Below are 14,006 nucleotides of genomic sequence, written 5' to 3' on the forward strand. Positions count from 1 at the left end.
ACCCCTCAAATCAACGCCCTAATAAATCACGTCTATGATGAGTTTAAAAATCTTGATTTGTTATTAGTGAATTATTGTGTCTTTTAATATATTATGGAAAAAAATTTATTTTAACTTTCACAGAGGAGAAACCTGTCCTGAGCTTTTAAGGCAAAGGAGATGAGCTGAATACATTGAAAATATAGGGTGTGTGTGTATGTGTGTGTGTGTGTGTGTGTGTGTGTGTGTGTGTGTGTGTGTGTATATACATATACTAAGCAGCAAGTACTTATCACACCGATTCACTCTGATTAGTGATGTCTCAAGGAAGCTGTTCACATTGAACTGAAGGCAGGACGTCACTCAGAGCCCTCAGCTGACAAGTTGTTCTAACCTACTTTATTGCTTGATAGAAGTGGCTTACTCCAGCCCTTGTTTATTAAGCAGAAGGGTAACTTTACAACCTTTACCAGGGACTTTTTCTTCCTAGGCTAACTTTCTCATCTCTGAAAGACCATGCAAGTGGAACACTAGTTTAGAAATGAGTGAGTTTACGCAGAAATGAATAGCTTCGACACTGAAAATCCAAGCAGTAGCTAACTGAGCCAACGTCAGTATAAAATGTATCATGTCCATAATCTATCAACCTTGAGGCTTAAGCGCAGCGGAATGCATTTTGAAAAGTATTTTCTCACTTTACATATGTCTCACTTCAGCCAAATAAACCCACCTCTGGCACATCCCGGAGCAGTTAATACAAAGTTTGAAAACCTTTTGTGACTAAGATTAGACAAAGCCCTGTCTAATTTGATGCCTGTAAAAGAAAGGTATTATTTTGAGCAATTACTAGGATGTAAAGTTTTCAGCTTAAAATACAGACATAAGCCACTTCACAGTTTAAGTCACGATATTGTTCGATCTCACATCAATTATTAAACTCAAATGCTGGTATCAACATTAAGAATATGGATTTTTAAGGAAGGGAGCTGCTCAGGTGCATGAAAAGTGTTGTCAAGTCACACTAAGACACAGGCAAATGCATGCGTCTTGGCAAGGGGCTTTCAGACTTTGATCTGCCTTCTGCTCCTCCGTACACACAAGAGGAGTGAGAACTCAAGCCTCCTGAGAATGGCCCCTCTCAGCATTTTAAGACATTGTTCCTATTCAGCACATGTCTTCTGCTTTCTAAAGCAAATTGTTAAAAGAAAATGATTCATATTTTATGAAGTAAGAATTTGTTAGTCAAATGAGAACAATGGCCCTTAACGCTGCTTGCAGGTAGCTACAGACCCAGTAAGAAAGCAGTCACTGGTCATTCCAATGAAGAGCCACGACAAATTTAGAAACAAGGCCCAGATGACACAAAGAGAGAGAGAGAGAGAGAGAGAGAGAGAGAGAGAGAGAGAGAGAGAGAGAGAGAGAGAGAGAGAAGCAAGAATGCACATTTGATTATCAAGATGGTACATACCAGTGGGTCAGTGGGGTTAATACTTTGGCGGGAGCTCCTTCAGTTTAAGACCACTTTTCACTACAACAACAATGCTATCTCAATGAACGGCGTTATAATACACCAACCCAGTGGCTGGCTGATAAGCTATGGCATTTTTATAAAACCTGCGTGGGGAATAAAGCAGGTGGGAAAGGAAGTACACACAGAGCTAGCAGAACAAAAAGAAAGCATCATTCAGCAAAAGGCAGGTAACGAGGGGGTGAAATGTCACAATCCTCCTGACCTTGTAAATAGGTGTCCAAACCTACAGCAATAACTTAGTGAGACAACTAACTACTACATACGGACTCTTCCGGCCCTGAGCATCAAATACATAGCCTTCCTTGGCCCCTAAGCCAGCCAGCCAGTCATTAAAAACCACATCATCTCAATTATGTCTTTGCATGGCCAAAGACATAAAGCACACGATTGTGTTGTTGTTCTAAATGCAACTCTGAAAGTACTCCACCTTACCTCCTAGGCCACTTTAAGGTTGCATGGCGCTGAAGGTTACTTCTCAGGCCCCCAAACTCCATTAACTGCCCTGAGCAGCAGCACCTTGGCACATACGGCACAAACGCACAGCTGAAGCCTATTGGTAACTAAATGACCTCAGACACCTGGATTTGGTCTCCAAGACGGAAGGAGACAAAGACAGCATAATGACCCTTCGAACTTTGTTGATATCCTCTGTGGATGTATACCGGGAGCAGAACATTTAAAGGCCCGGATCCCTACGAGGTAACCCTGAGAACCAGAGAAATGGAAGCGAAGGTTGCAAGTTCAGTGAACTCCTCTGAGTTTGAGCGAGGTCAGTGGCGGCGGCGTCCTAAGTGACTCCTCGGAGTCCTGCAACTCTTTTTCCAACCAGGAATCTCTTTAATAATGGGCAACGCCACCAGACCCTACTGGGTTTCTGCTGCAAGGGCAAAGTGTCACTCTAAGGACCCTTCGTTCTAGGGATGCTCGAACTATGTCAAAGTTGCTGTTGTAAAAATGTTTAATCTACCCACTGGGAGGTATGCAAAGAGGAACCTCCTTCCAAAGGAGCAGAACAGCTAACATGCAGTAAGCATGACAAATTTCTCTCTGTGTTTCCCCAGGCCACAGGGATCGGTGATTCCCCAGCGTGGGAATCAGCAGTCTAGCAGCGTCACTGACACCCGAACCGGAGCAGGGGCTTACCTTGTTGGAGGCCATCTCACTGACGGAGTGCCTGGTCTGCAGGGTCTCTAGCTGGTCCAGACACCAGTCCAGCTCCTCCAGGGTCTCGCTGGCCAGTTTCTGGTAGGCCTCCTCTGCGAAGAGACAGGGAAATGGGGACTCAGTTCTCAAGCGCTTCACGGGGCCACCAGCGAGTTCAAAGGGGGCCATCCTGCCGTACCCCGCCATGCTCGGATGCCCGGTGCCCGCACATGAGGGCTGCTCCTTCATATTGCCGGGCCCGGCGGCGGCGGCGGCGCGTAGGGGGTTGAGGCTGGACTGGCGGGGCCGGGCTCAGGCTGGCCAGGATGCTCCAGCTTGACGTCGCGGGTCGGCCTCCAGGGAGGGGCGCAAAGTGCTGCAGGCCAACTTTTGGCACGGGGACGCGGGCGGATTCTCAACGGCGCAAGCTCGGGGTTCCCTGCGCTGGGATGCTGCCCGGGGTGGCGCGCTCCCGCAGGAGAGGTGGAGTGGGGAGGACGCTCCGCACACCGGCGGGCCGGCGGGCGGGCGAGCGGTCCACGGGTGTCCGCGTCCCGCGGCCGCGGCTCCACGCCGCCTCCCGCCGAGCCCCGCGCGCGAAGCGAATGAATCAGCCGCGGCCGCCGTTTCCTGTTTTGTCGCTCAAGTCCGCGGGCGGGCGGGCGCAGCGCCGCTCCATGCTGGCTTTCCGGGAACACTCCCCCTCGCGCCCCTCGCGGCCCCGCGGCGCTGTCTGGCTCCCCCGCGACTCCTTACGAAAGGATTCCGAATTGCAATCGGCTGCCCGGGTCGCCCGCCCCGCCACCACCTCGCCGCGGCATCGCCCCGGAGGCAGCCGGGCGCCTCGGCTTTGAAGCGCAGCCCGGGAGGCGCGGCCGTGCCCGCGCGTGTGTGCGGCGCTTTGGTGGGGCTGCTCTGCACCAGAGCCGAGGAAAACCCGGCGTGGAGCACCCGCCACCCGCCGCCCGGGGTCCCCGCGGGGCTCAGGCGGGGCTCGACCGGCCCCCAGCGCGCAGGCGCGTGCGACCGAGCGCGCACCTGCCCCGCGGGGACCCAGGGCGCACAGCGGAGTCCCCGGCCAGCTCTGCCCCAGCTCAGCCTGCCAGGCCTGGGCGAAAGCAAGGTGACTTAGGACAGACACTACCCTTCCTGCAGGTTGAGGTTTGGGAGTTTCCCCGGGATTTACTTACTTGAAAAGACAGGATTATGGGAATAAAATAATTTCTACTAAGGACAAACTACCAATACCCAGCCAGCCCCTCTAAAATTTAGTGTGGATGTTAACAGACAAACCATAGCATCCTGGGGTCAGAATGCCTTCGAACTTGGCAACAGGCTGCATTTCACGTTCAGAATCACCTTAAAGGAACAGCAATGTGAAGGAACCACAGGGTAAGATTTACACATGCCCTGCCTCAGGGTGTCTCCTCTGCAGAATGCACGAGAACACCCTGGACTTGGGTCCAAGGCAGAAAGTTTGGAAGTCTGTTTCTGCTCACCATAGATGAAATAAACATCCAAAGCATTGTGGGGGAAATGGGTTCTGTTGATAAAAGCTGACCTTGGGTACCTTCCCTCAAGGGATCAGGTCCAAAACTGACCAGAAATACGACTTCAGCGAGAGAAAAGTAGAAAGCCCAAGGGTCTAGCCTACGAAACTGTCAGCAGAAAGGACTGGGGTCCTCCTTTTCGAAAATCTTCTGATTGACAGTATTGTGGGGCAAAGAAACTCTGTCCCCGTGTAGACCCCACTAATGATCAAGCATGGCAAAGAATTTTGTGGGCTGAATGTCAAGATTCTGGGATCTCCATTAAATGTGTAAGTTTCAGTAAACTTCCCGATTTGTGGTAGGCCTACTACTTGGCTTGTCGCGATCCAAGATTTTTAAGCCATATGCTCGTCATTTTGAGTGTTGTGCGTTCAAATTGGCCTCTGTTTGTGTTTTCCGCCATCATTAATCTCTGTAAATAGACTTTGAGTCAACAGCTGCCTAAAGCTTGCCAGGTGAGCTGAAATTGAAGGCTGATACTTTTTTTTTCTTTAACAAAGGAAACAATCTTAAAGATAAATTACAAGGAAAACATTAAATATTTTATCTGTTGAGTTTTCCCCTGATTATAAAACTGTAAAATAGTACATACATGCTTGTATCTTTTATACACACACACACACACACAAAACATAGAAAGTCCTTTGTAGTCCCACAACCTAAAGATCAGAAGCAATAGTTCAACATTTAAATATACTGGATCCATTCCATATAGTACGCTGAGCATTCTCTGGACACCGTGGCAGTCCCATTTATTATATGGCTCTATTGTTGCTGTTTTCCTTTCTCTACTCTGTAAAACAGGAAATCATTTCTGGTCACAGGCGCTGTCCATAGTGTGTACATCCAGTGCATTCAGAGGCATAAGCGATTGTGTAGCATCCATCTCCTGTCATCTTTTCAGTTGTCCAAAGCCAGGGGTCCTCTACACATCTCTAAAGCTTGATGTCCTGTGTCCCTGTTTCCTGCCACCCAGCTCTCTGAAAGCCTGAGTTCCAGGGGACCTCCCAGGACGTGGCAGGCACTCCCTGACCCCACCTTTACTGTCTTAATGAACGTTTTCTGAAATCAGAAGTAGAATTCAGACCTTGGACCTAGCAGGATATGGATCTATGTATTATGTTTCAGTCTTTATTTTTTAAATGTGGAACAGTAATTTCGACAAAGTTTCAAGTTAATGCTTCAAGACATCGTGCACTTAGACCCGGGTTAGTCTGTGAGGGGGTGGTCCAGCAACATGGGAAGTAATTGGTTTCAGAAGACCCATTCCATATTGAAATCATCGCTTAGTGATTTTGACTATAAGAAATCAAGCAAGATCACATTCATAAGTTCCAAAATCTCCTACATGCTCTCTATATATTTAGAGAATGAAATTACCCTGAAACATGTACGTATTGGTGAGAGAATATTTACATACCACAGAATAAACAAATCCCTTTTGTAAAACCATGGCTGGAATAAAGACCTGTTGGGCTGAGAAATTACTTCTTTTGGACTGAGGCAATGTGACCAGCTCCAGGATTTTAGGGTCACTATTAAGTCTTCACTTTCAGGAATTTTGACCCCAACTATACTAAGACATCGAGTAACTGACCTTTCCATCCCTCCCCGCTGGGTGGGGGGAGACTCAATGTGAAGTTGCCAGCTAACCTACAGGAAATTGAGTCACCACACCAAACAACACACCTAAATGTCATCTGCCGTCAGCTGGACCAACACGGCGGGCCAGTTTAACGTTGGCCTTTACCAAGAACACATGCAGCATTCATTAACAAAATGCCCCCTAGGGGGTCCTATATGCTGTGGCCCTACTTAAAAATATATGAAAACTCTTCCATTTAACTGTCCGAGTGTTGCTTAACTTGAGGAGGTAATGAAAGAAAACACTTCACCCAACACTACTGGCTAAACGCCACAGAGACGGGAAAAGGGCTGGGTCACAGGCAGCTAAGGAATAACATGAGCGTTGGTGTTCTTCAAGGCACCCTGAGCTGTGCAATACCGTGCGTCTGCTTTAACTCCCCTGAGTCTAAGTACTACTCAATACTTGTGGGACGGCACTTGGCTTCCGTCATAGTAATGTGCGCAAGGGTTCCCCTGACACATGGCCTGACATCTTGCCAAGGGCTCCGGAGAGGATGCTGAAACAGCAGCTTCCCTTTGAAAGGGAAAAAACGCCGTCAGCTCGGAGCCACGGGAGTTGGCTACAGGCTGAAGCTGTTTTCCTGTGAAATGTTGGGCCCATTACTCTTACCCACAACTCACTGTGAGGTAAAAAGAGTCACGCTGCAGGACATGAAGATTGGAAAATGCTAAGTTTCTTTGTCAATGTCTGTGGGGGCTAAGGGTCTGTATAGGTCTGCCATCATTCCTAGAGAGGCCTACGGCGACAGAACAAGTCAAAACACAAAGTAATAACACAGGCAAACTTTGGGTACCACTTGCTACTCTCCATTTAAAAATTCACACAGAATGATCACAGCTGACTCTTTTTTTTAATTAAATACATCAAATAAAACAAACACAACTTCTAAGAGAAAATGCTCAAACATGCCTTTTTAATGTATTCCAATTTCTCCTCACCCGATCCACACTTCAGTGCCCTTTGTCCTAAGGGAAGAATTGATGAATGTATGGAGTGGGCAGAGAGAGAAAATAACTTCTGCCCTCCGTGTGAGCTAATCATTCCTCGGCTCTGCTACAGGAGAAGATCTGCGCAGGTTACCACTAACTTTGGCTGACACAGCCCCCCCCCCTTACGTTTTAACTGATGGAAAGTATATGAAGACCCTGGATTCTCTTTCAGTGTATATATATATATATCAGGTTGAGGCAGAGTGTCGACAGCAAGATGCTCCCATTTCCTAGGATATTTCTGGCATAGAGTTCTTGTTTTGAAGTATTTTTAAATCATATAAAATACATAAACTTTCACTTCATGCTTCAAAGAAACACTCAAAGTAGAGATATGTGTAATATTTTTGAGTCCCCCCCATTTCCCCAATAACTACGATTTTTTTTTCTAGAGCTGCCAAATGCTCTAGTAGAATTTTGCAAATGGATTGACTTCTATTAACTTTTAGTCTGCTCAATGGCTCAACATTTATCTGGCACCATGTGATACGAACTTTATTAGAGTCTGCAGAAACACAATGAGAGTGTGAATGTGTCCCTTATCCAAGGGAAGACCAGAGTCTTTCATTGAAGACAATTTTAGCACTCCATACAGTGGAAAAGGAAGGGAGCTCACGGACTGCGAGATGGTAAAAGAGCCTGTTTAAGTCATACTGGCACACAACCGGGGCAGAGAAGGCTTAGTCCTGGGGAAAGAAACCCAGTGTGGTGGTTACTGTAGATCATCAAAACTACAGGACGTTGATGGGGCACACCTTTGGACTAGACGATGAGGACTTTCTAGGGAAGGAATAACTAAAGAGCTGGGAGCCTTCCTGAGTGTGAACAGCACTAGACCATGAATCGGGACTCCAGACTAAATAAAAAGGGTAAGAAGCAGAGAGGCCCGTGAGCATCAGCACTCTCCTTTTCTCCAAGAGATGTGATCCACCACAAGGAGAGTCCAGCCCACATGCTCCTGCCTTCATGAACTTCACCACGTCTTCTGTATCTACCTGGACTCTGTGTGTTGCCTCTGTGGTTCGGCCAGGTATCTGGTCACCGTATAGTAAGGAACTAATGCATGGAAGAGAAGGGAAGAAGGCAGGCAGGAAGGGCATTTCAGACACACACAAAAGCAGCATACACCTGGACCTTTGGACAATAAGATGTGTGACTGTGCTTGGAGGAAAACGGACTGCCTCAAACAGAGAGCCTTGCTGAGGGAAAGGAGCCTAGACAAACTTTGGAGAAATCTGACACATCAGCAGACACTGGCTATGCAAATCTCAGGGATCAGCAGGTAGGAATGTTGGACTATCTTCAGAAGCAGCAGCTGCTGAGTTACTCAGGGTACTGTGTGATGTGGCATCTTCTTTTATTTGAGATGGAGAACTCTACTTGTACAACACAAGATTGTGGAGGTAAGGACAGTCAATGAGGATGTTACTTTTGAAAATATTTATATTACCATAATATTAATCTATAAGATCATTTGCTTCTCTGGTAGTTACTCTAATCTAAGATAATCTCTGCAATAAAATCCTGTAGAAGCAGCCAGGATGGTAGCACAAGCCTTTACTCCCAGGACTAGGCAAAGGCAGGTGGATTTCTGTGAGTTCAAGGCCATTTCCGTCTACAAAGTGAGTTCTAGGCCAGTCAGGGTCATGCATGACACCCTGTCTCAAAAACCAAAACAAACGAAGTCCTATACAGGCATATGGCTCTCCCTTTGTTAGACATGAATAGGACTTGCACAGTATGACTCCAGGAGGGTACAGGTCTCCTCTCCTTAAAAACTATCTCTCAAGTTATTTCTTCTACATAGTAAAGTAAAAGATAACCTGATTGAGGAAAGGGAGGGGGAGAGTGAAGAGAGAGAGAGAGAGAGAGAGAGAGAGAGAGAGAGAGAGAGAGAGGAGACTGAGATTTGGCTTATGAGGTAAATGCATACTATAAAATTTCCCTCCCTCCTGTCTTCAAGAAAGTGATTGAGCAGGGTGGTAGTGGCGCACGCCTTTAATCCCAGCACTCGGGAGGCAGAGCCAGGCGGATCTCTGCGAGTTCGAGGCCAGCCTGGGCTACCGAGTGAGTTCCAGGAAGGCACCAAAACTACACAGAGAAACCCTGTCTCGAAAAACCAAAGGGGGAAAAAAGTGATTGAAGTCATTTAATGCTGAATTGCTTTAATTCATTGAAGAGACTAAACTTGACACCATGTTGTCCCAAGTACAAATGTCTGCCGGAAACGAGAGTGCAAGAGAGAAAAAGCAGCAATGTTCTCACCCCCAGTGTGATAAGGGGTGGGCTGCTAAGGAGTGAGAGTGGACGCCAGTTGTGTTTAGAATTCTGGGTTAGATGCCGGGCGGTGGTGGCACACGCCTTTAATCCCAGCACTTGGGAGGCAGAGCCAGATGGATCTCTGCGAGTTCGAGGCCAGCCTGGGCTACCAAGTGAGTTAGAGGCTTTGTGGACATGTACGCAGCTATAAACTGTATTATTCCTCGAAGGAAATTGAAGAAACACAAGTTCCCACATTCAATTGCATTCACTAATTTTGAGACACTGTATTTTTTCACCTAGAGACTGAAGGCAGTGAGTAGAATGTTGTGGGTTATTTTGGTCTCAACGGGAGGCTATGAGTTAAATGATCTTGTAGTACTTACTTAATACACTCTCTCCCCTTCTCCATTTTGTCTTTCCGCCTCAAAAAAAAAAAAAAAAAAAAAAAACTATCCTCTGTACGAATGTGCCAACTGTGCTCCTAGATGCAGAACAGAATTTACATAGACTGTAACTGCTTATTTGAACAACAAACATAGCCTCCTTTAGACATGAACTTTATTTGTGGTTCAAACAAAAATGATTCCTCTCAAGCGAGGCTAGAAAGATGAAGCCTGTGTTTGTTGGGTTTTGTTTCTTTTCTTCTTTTTTTTTTTTTTTTTGAGCAACTCATTCATTCTTTCAGCAATTTCCTAAGCAAGGTTAAGAGATTAAACACTAAATGAAGTACACAAAAGTTTCTGCTTACAGGGCCAGAGAGATGTCCATACACAGGCACAACATGAATAAATAGACAAATATATATATATAATTCCGCTAACCCATAGTTGACATGCTGCTGGTCAGGCTGATCGTCTTTTCATTTTCATAAACTTATACTCAACACCTGCGTTGTGTCGCGTGCTGAGTGCAACCAAGAAAAAGCGCTAGGCTTGGACTTCCAGGTGCTCAGAATCCAGTGATTAAGGCAATCAGCGTGCCACGTGTGTGCAACCTGTTCGGTGAAGGGAAAGGAAGCAGTACTAATGGCAGAGATGAGGGACAGAACAAGTGATCCTTGGTACAGCCTGGAAGCGATCCGCAGCCACTTTCTGCAAGGGAGGATGTCAGTCCTGAGTCCCCAAGGCAAACTGAGAATTGACTTGGCGGAGGACAGAAGGCGGCATTTGCTACAGAGGTGCTAATGTCATTGGCAGGACAGGGGTTCTTCAGATAACTACAAGCAGATCAGGTCTAAGCAGGCAGCCAATGTGCAAAAGTGAAGGCAGCCAGGTAACCGTACAGTATCCTAAGAGCTTCCAACTGTTCCTGAAGACTCCATTGCAATTCTTCCAGGCTACAACATCATGTAGTCAATCTGCTTTTTGGAATGAAGTGGAAAGTGATGAGGCAAGGTAGGGACTGCGGGACATATGAGGAGAAATCAGACCAGAACTGGAGAAGGGGGCGGGGAGTGCAAAGCCAGGTGAAGCATGTCCCAAGAGTAAAGAAAAGAGAATTTCAAAGGAGAATGATGTTAGAGACTGAAGATTCGAATTTCCCTCACATCAGTATGTTGAAGTCTAATCCTCACTGATGTTGTCACGGCTTGCTAACTGGAAGTGCCCAGGTTAGGGCATTAGAGCTTGTACATGTGGGGCTAACCCCTTCGAAGAGGACATTCTTCTTCTGTTATGAGGAAACAAAGGGGAGGAGCTGGCAGCCTATACCCACAGGGGTCCTACACAGAAGCGGGGGAGGGGGTGGGGCTATCATCTTGATTCCAGTCCTTCTGTCCTGAGAACTGTGAAAAAGAGATGTTCCAAATACTAAAGCTTTGCCACTGATAGTCAAGATAGGCCATATATACCCACAGATTTGGGGTAAGACAATTTACATTCCCATCTCATATTTTAGCAACACAATACTAAAAAGAACATTAAAGAATATATCTCATGATCTTAGGAGTGTAAGGTGAAATTACATAGTAATTAATACATAGGTAAGAAACTTGGCAGGAAATGGTTAAATAGAGTAGATGTCAAGTGCTACCCTAAACCAAAAGCAAAAGAAGAGATTCTCCTGAAGACACAATGGAGAATCCTGCTGGTCCACACTCAGCTTAGCCATAGTGTTCACTTTTACCTTCTGATAGCCATAACTGAATTTGTTTTTTTTTTTCTTTCAGTGCAGCAAAATTTAGCACCACCTCAGTCCCTGTCTGCATTCTGTGTTCCCAGTTCCATCCCCCCTCCATCTCGTCCCCATGTTTCTCCACCCCCAAACTCCCTCCACATGTATTCATTGCTAAATTTTTCCTTTTCTAAGAGAGTTCTTAATCTTCACACCTTTGATAATGCCATCCCTAATAGGACATTTCAGTCTTAAAAAATAATTTTGTTGCCTGGATAGTTCTGAACCATGTTACACCTGTATTTGTTTTCACCGCCAACTTGACTTTACTCATACTCCTCTTGTGCCCACCACCCTTTTCATCCTTCATCTTCCCTCCTCACTTGGCAGGCACAGCATCTTAAATGAGTGTCCATCAATGAGGAAGGGTCATTGACTTGAGGGTGTGCTTTCTGATAGCTCTGTGATTTAAAAGACACCGTGCTACTTCACTTTTTTGGAAGCCTAATAAATCTTTCGAGAATCGGATGCCAATGTCCCCAGAAAACTTAACATAAAGTCATAGAATCAATATTTTTTTTAATTCTAACAGTGTTTGCTGACTTTCCTGACATCATCAAGGACTCCAGTTTGAAAATGTGTGCCGGGGAAGGGAAGGCAATTATTTTAATCACCCCTTCCCAAGAAACTTATTCAGAATCAGGATAGGGATCTGCTTTCTTCTTTCACTGTCTCACCAATCTCTGTTTTACATTGAAACCTCTTTCACTGTAAGCCATCTAAGGGAAAGTAATAGCACAGAGACAGTGATTCCATTTAAAGCAATGGAAGCCATGTTAAGGAAACACACACACACACACACACACACACACACACACACACAAACAAACACACACACTCCAAAAAAGACTGGGGCTTTCTAGTAGACTAAGCTTTTGAGAATTAAGCATTAACGCTGAAGCTGGGGATACGTCTCAGTTGACAAAGTTTTTACACTGCAAGCACAAAGATGAGAGCCCCAGAACCTCAGCATCTACATAAAATCCAGGTGGGTGTGTTGGCTCATCTTTAATCCCAATGCTTGGGAGGAAAAGACATTGGGTGCCAGGGCAGTGAGAGAGTCTGCCACAGAAGAGTTCATGGAGAATAAACAAGGGATTGTCAACAGTCAACTCATTGTCAGCCCTGGCCTCCACATGCACATGCACATGGTCCCCCACATACACATGCACTTACACACACGCACACATATAAAGCACACATAGAGAAGAAGAAAATAAAACCATATATACTATGAACAGAGACTCAAAAAGATTATTTCTTATGTTAATATTTATTGTCATTACTTGTATTGTATGTTAACCCCATAAGTGATAAAACCAGCCTACTGGTAAACCTGTGTTTGGTAACTACCTGGGCATTATAGAAAACATTCCAAGCTGTGGAATATACCAGGTATAACCATTTGCCACTTGTGTATGAGCAGGCTCCATACACAAAGTGCTATAAGAAAACTTCATTTTTAAAGACTTCACCAAAGCTCGTGAAACATTTTATAAAATTTATTTGTATGTCATGTGAATGAGTGCTTTCCTTGTATGAATGCATGTTCACTGCATGCATGCGTAATGCTGGTGGAGACCAGAAAAAGGGCATCAAATCCCCTGGAACTGGAGTTACAGATAGTTACAGAACTGGAGTTACACTCATGTGGGTGCTGGGTCCTTTGCAAAAGCAGTAACACTTTTTTTCCCCTTTGGAGACAAGGTTTCTCCATGCAGTTTTGGTGCCTGTCCTGGATCTCACTCTGTAGACCAGGCTGGCCTCGAACTCACAAAGATCCATCTGGCTCTGCCTCCTAAGTTCTGGGACTAAAGTCGAGAGCCACCACCACCCAGCTAGCAGTAACACTCTTAACTACTGAACCGTCTCTCCAACCCCAAGAAATTAGTCTTATAGTCTTGCAAAGATATCTAGGAAAATATAGACTTGTATAAACAAGCTCTTAGATACACATGCAAGAATCCATACCCCCTGGGCTCCCTGGGGAAGTAGAATGACAAATCAGAAAGAGCAGGGTCTTGAATCACCCAGAATCTGAATTCTAGAATTCTAGCTGTGTTATTTATTATTCTGTGCCATCTTTATACAGTACCTGTATGCTTTTCTATTTTATAAATTAGGGATTGTACAATTATGACCTTAACGTGAATGAACACTCTCACATCTGAAAAAGCCTTTGTTAGACTACACTAAATCATGCAAAATCAGTATATATGAACATATATGATTAGGGTACAGCATAGGTCACAACTAAGCATCACTTACAATGAGATTACAAGAAGGATCTCTGCAAACATTTCCCAAAGAATGTGCCAGGGAACCCGATCTTTATAATATTCTTGCTAGGAGAGGTCTTTGGCTAAACAAGCTTGAGAAATTGCATGTGCAGCTACTTTTTGGAGATTTGTAGTGGATATAAGCCAATCAAAAGCTAGACCCTCTGTAGTTCAGTTAGTGTCACTTAACAGGCATCATCTAAACTTTGGAGTATTTTCTTCCATCTGTCCATTATCATCGCTTGATAAACCATACCTTAAAACATTGTCCTATGACTCAGATGTCAGATAAATCATGTGATACAAAGGTTTCTACATATCACACATCTCCATTTCTTAATATTCCATTTCTCTTGTCTTTGTAGCCCACTTCTTGTTCTTTTCTAGTATGTAGGTATGTATGTATGCATGCATGCATGCATGCATTCATGCACATTGTATGTATGTATTATT

General features: G+C 45.2%; 1 protein-coding gene across 17 annotated transcripts in view; it reads right to left on the minus strand.

Annotated features, from left to right (window-relative positions):
- Pde4d (phosphodiesterase 4D) overlaps window positions 1-14,006 on the minus strand; it is a 1,451,136-nt gene that overhangs the window by 55,050 nt on the left and 1,382,080 nt on the right. For 16 of the 17 annotated variants that reach the window (XM_016000210.3, XM_076552299.1, XM_076552298.1 and 13 more), the window contains one exon: window positions 2,654-2,766. In XM_016000210.3, the coding sequence (XP_015855696.1) occupies window positions 2,654-2,766 (113 nt within the window). Of the gene's footprint in view, window positions 1-2,653; window positions 2,767-2,852; window positions 2,984-14,006 lie in introns of those variants that run through there. The other variant, XM_076552304.1, reaches the window with a different exon arrangement.

This window comes from Peromyscus maniculatus, chromosome 15 (genome assembly GCF_049852395.1).
Source record: "Peromyscus maniculatus bairdii isolate BWxNUB_F1_BW_parent chromosome 15, HU_Pman_BW_mat_3.1, whole genome shotgun sequence".
NCBI lineage: Eukaryota > Metazoa > Chordata > Mammalia > Rodentia > Cricetidae > Peromyscus > Peromyscus maniculatus.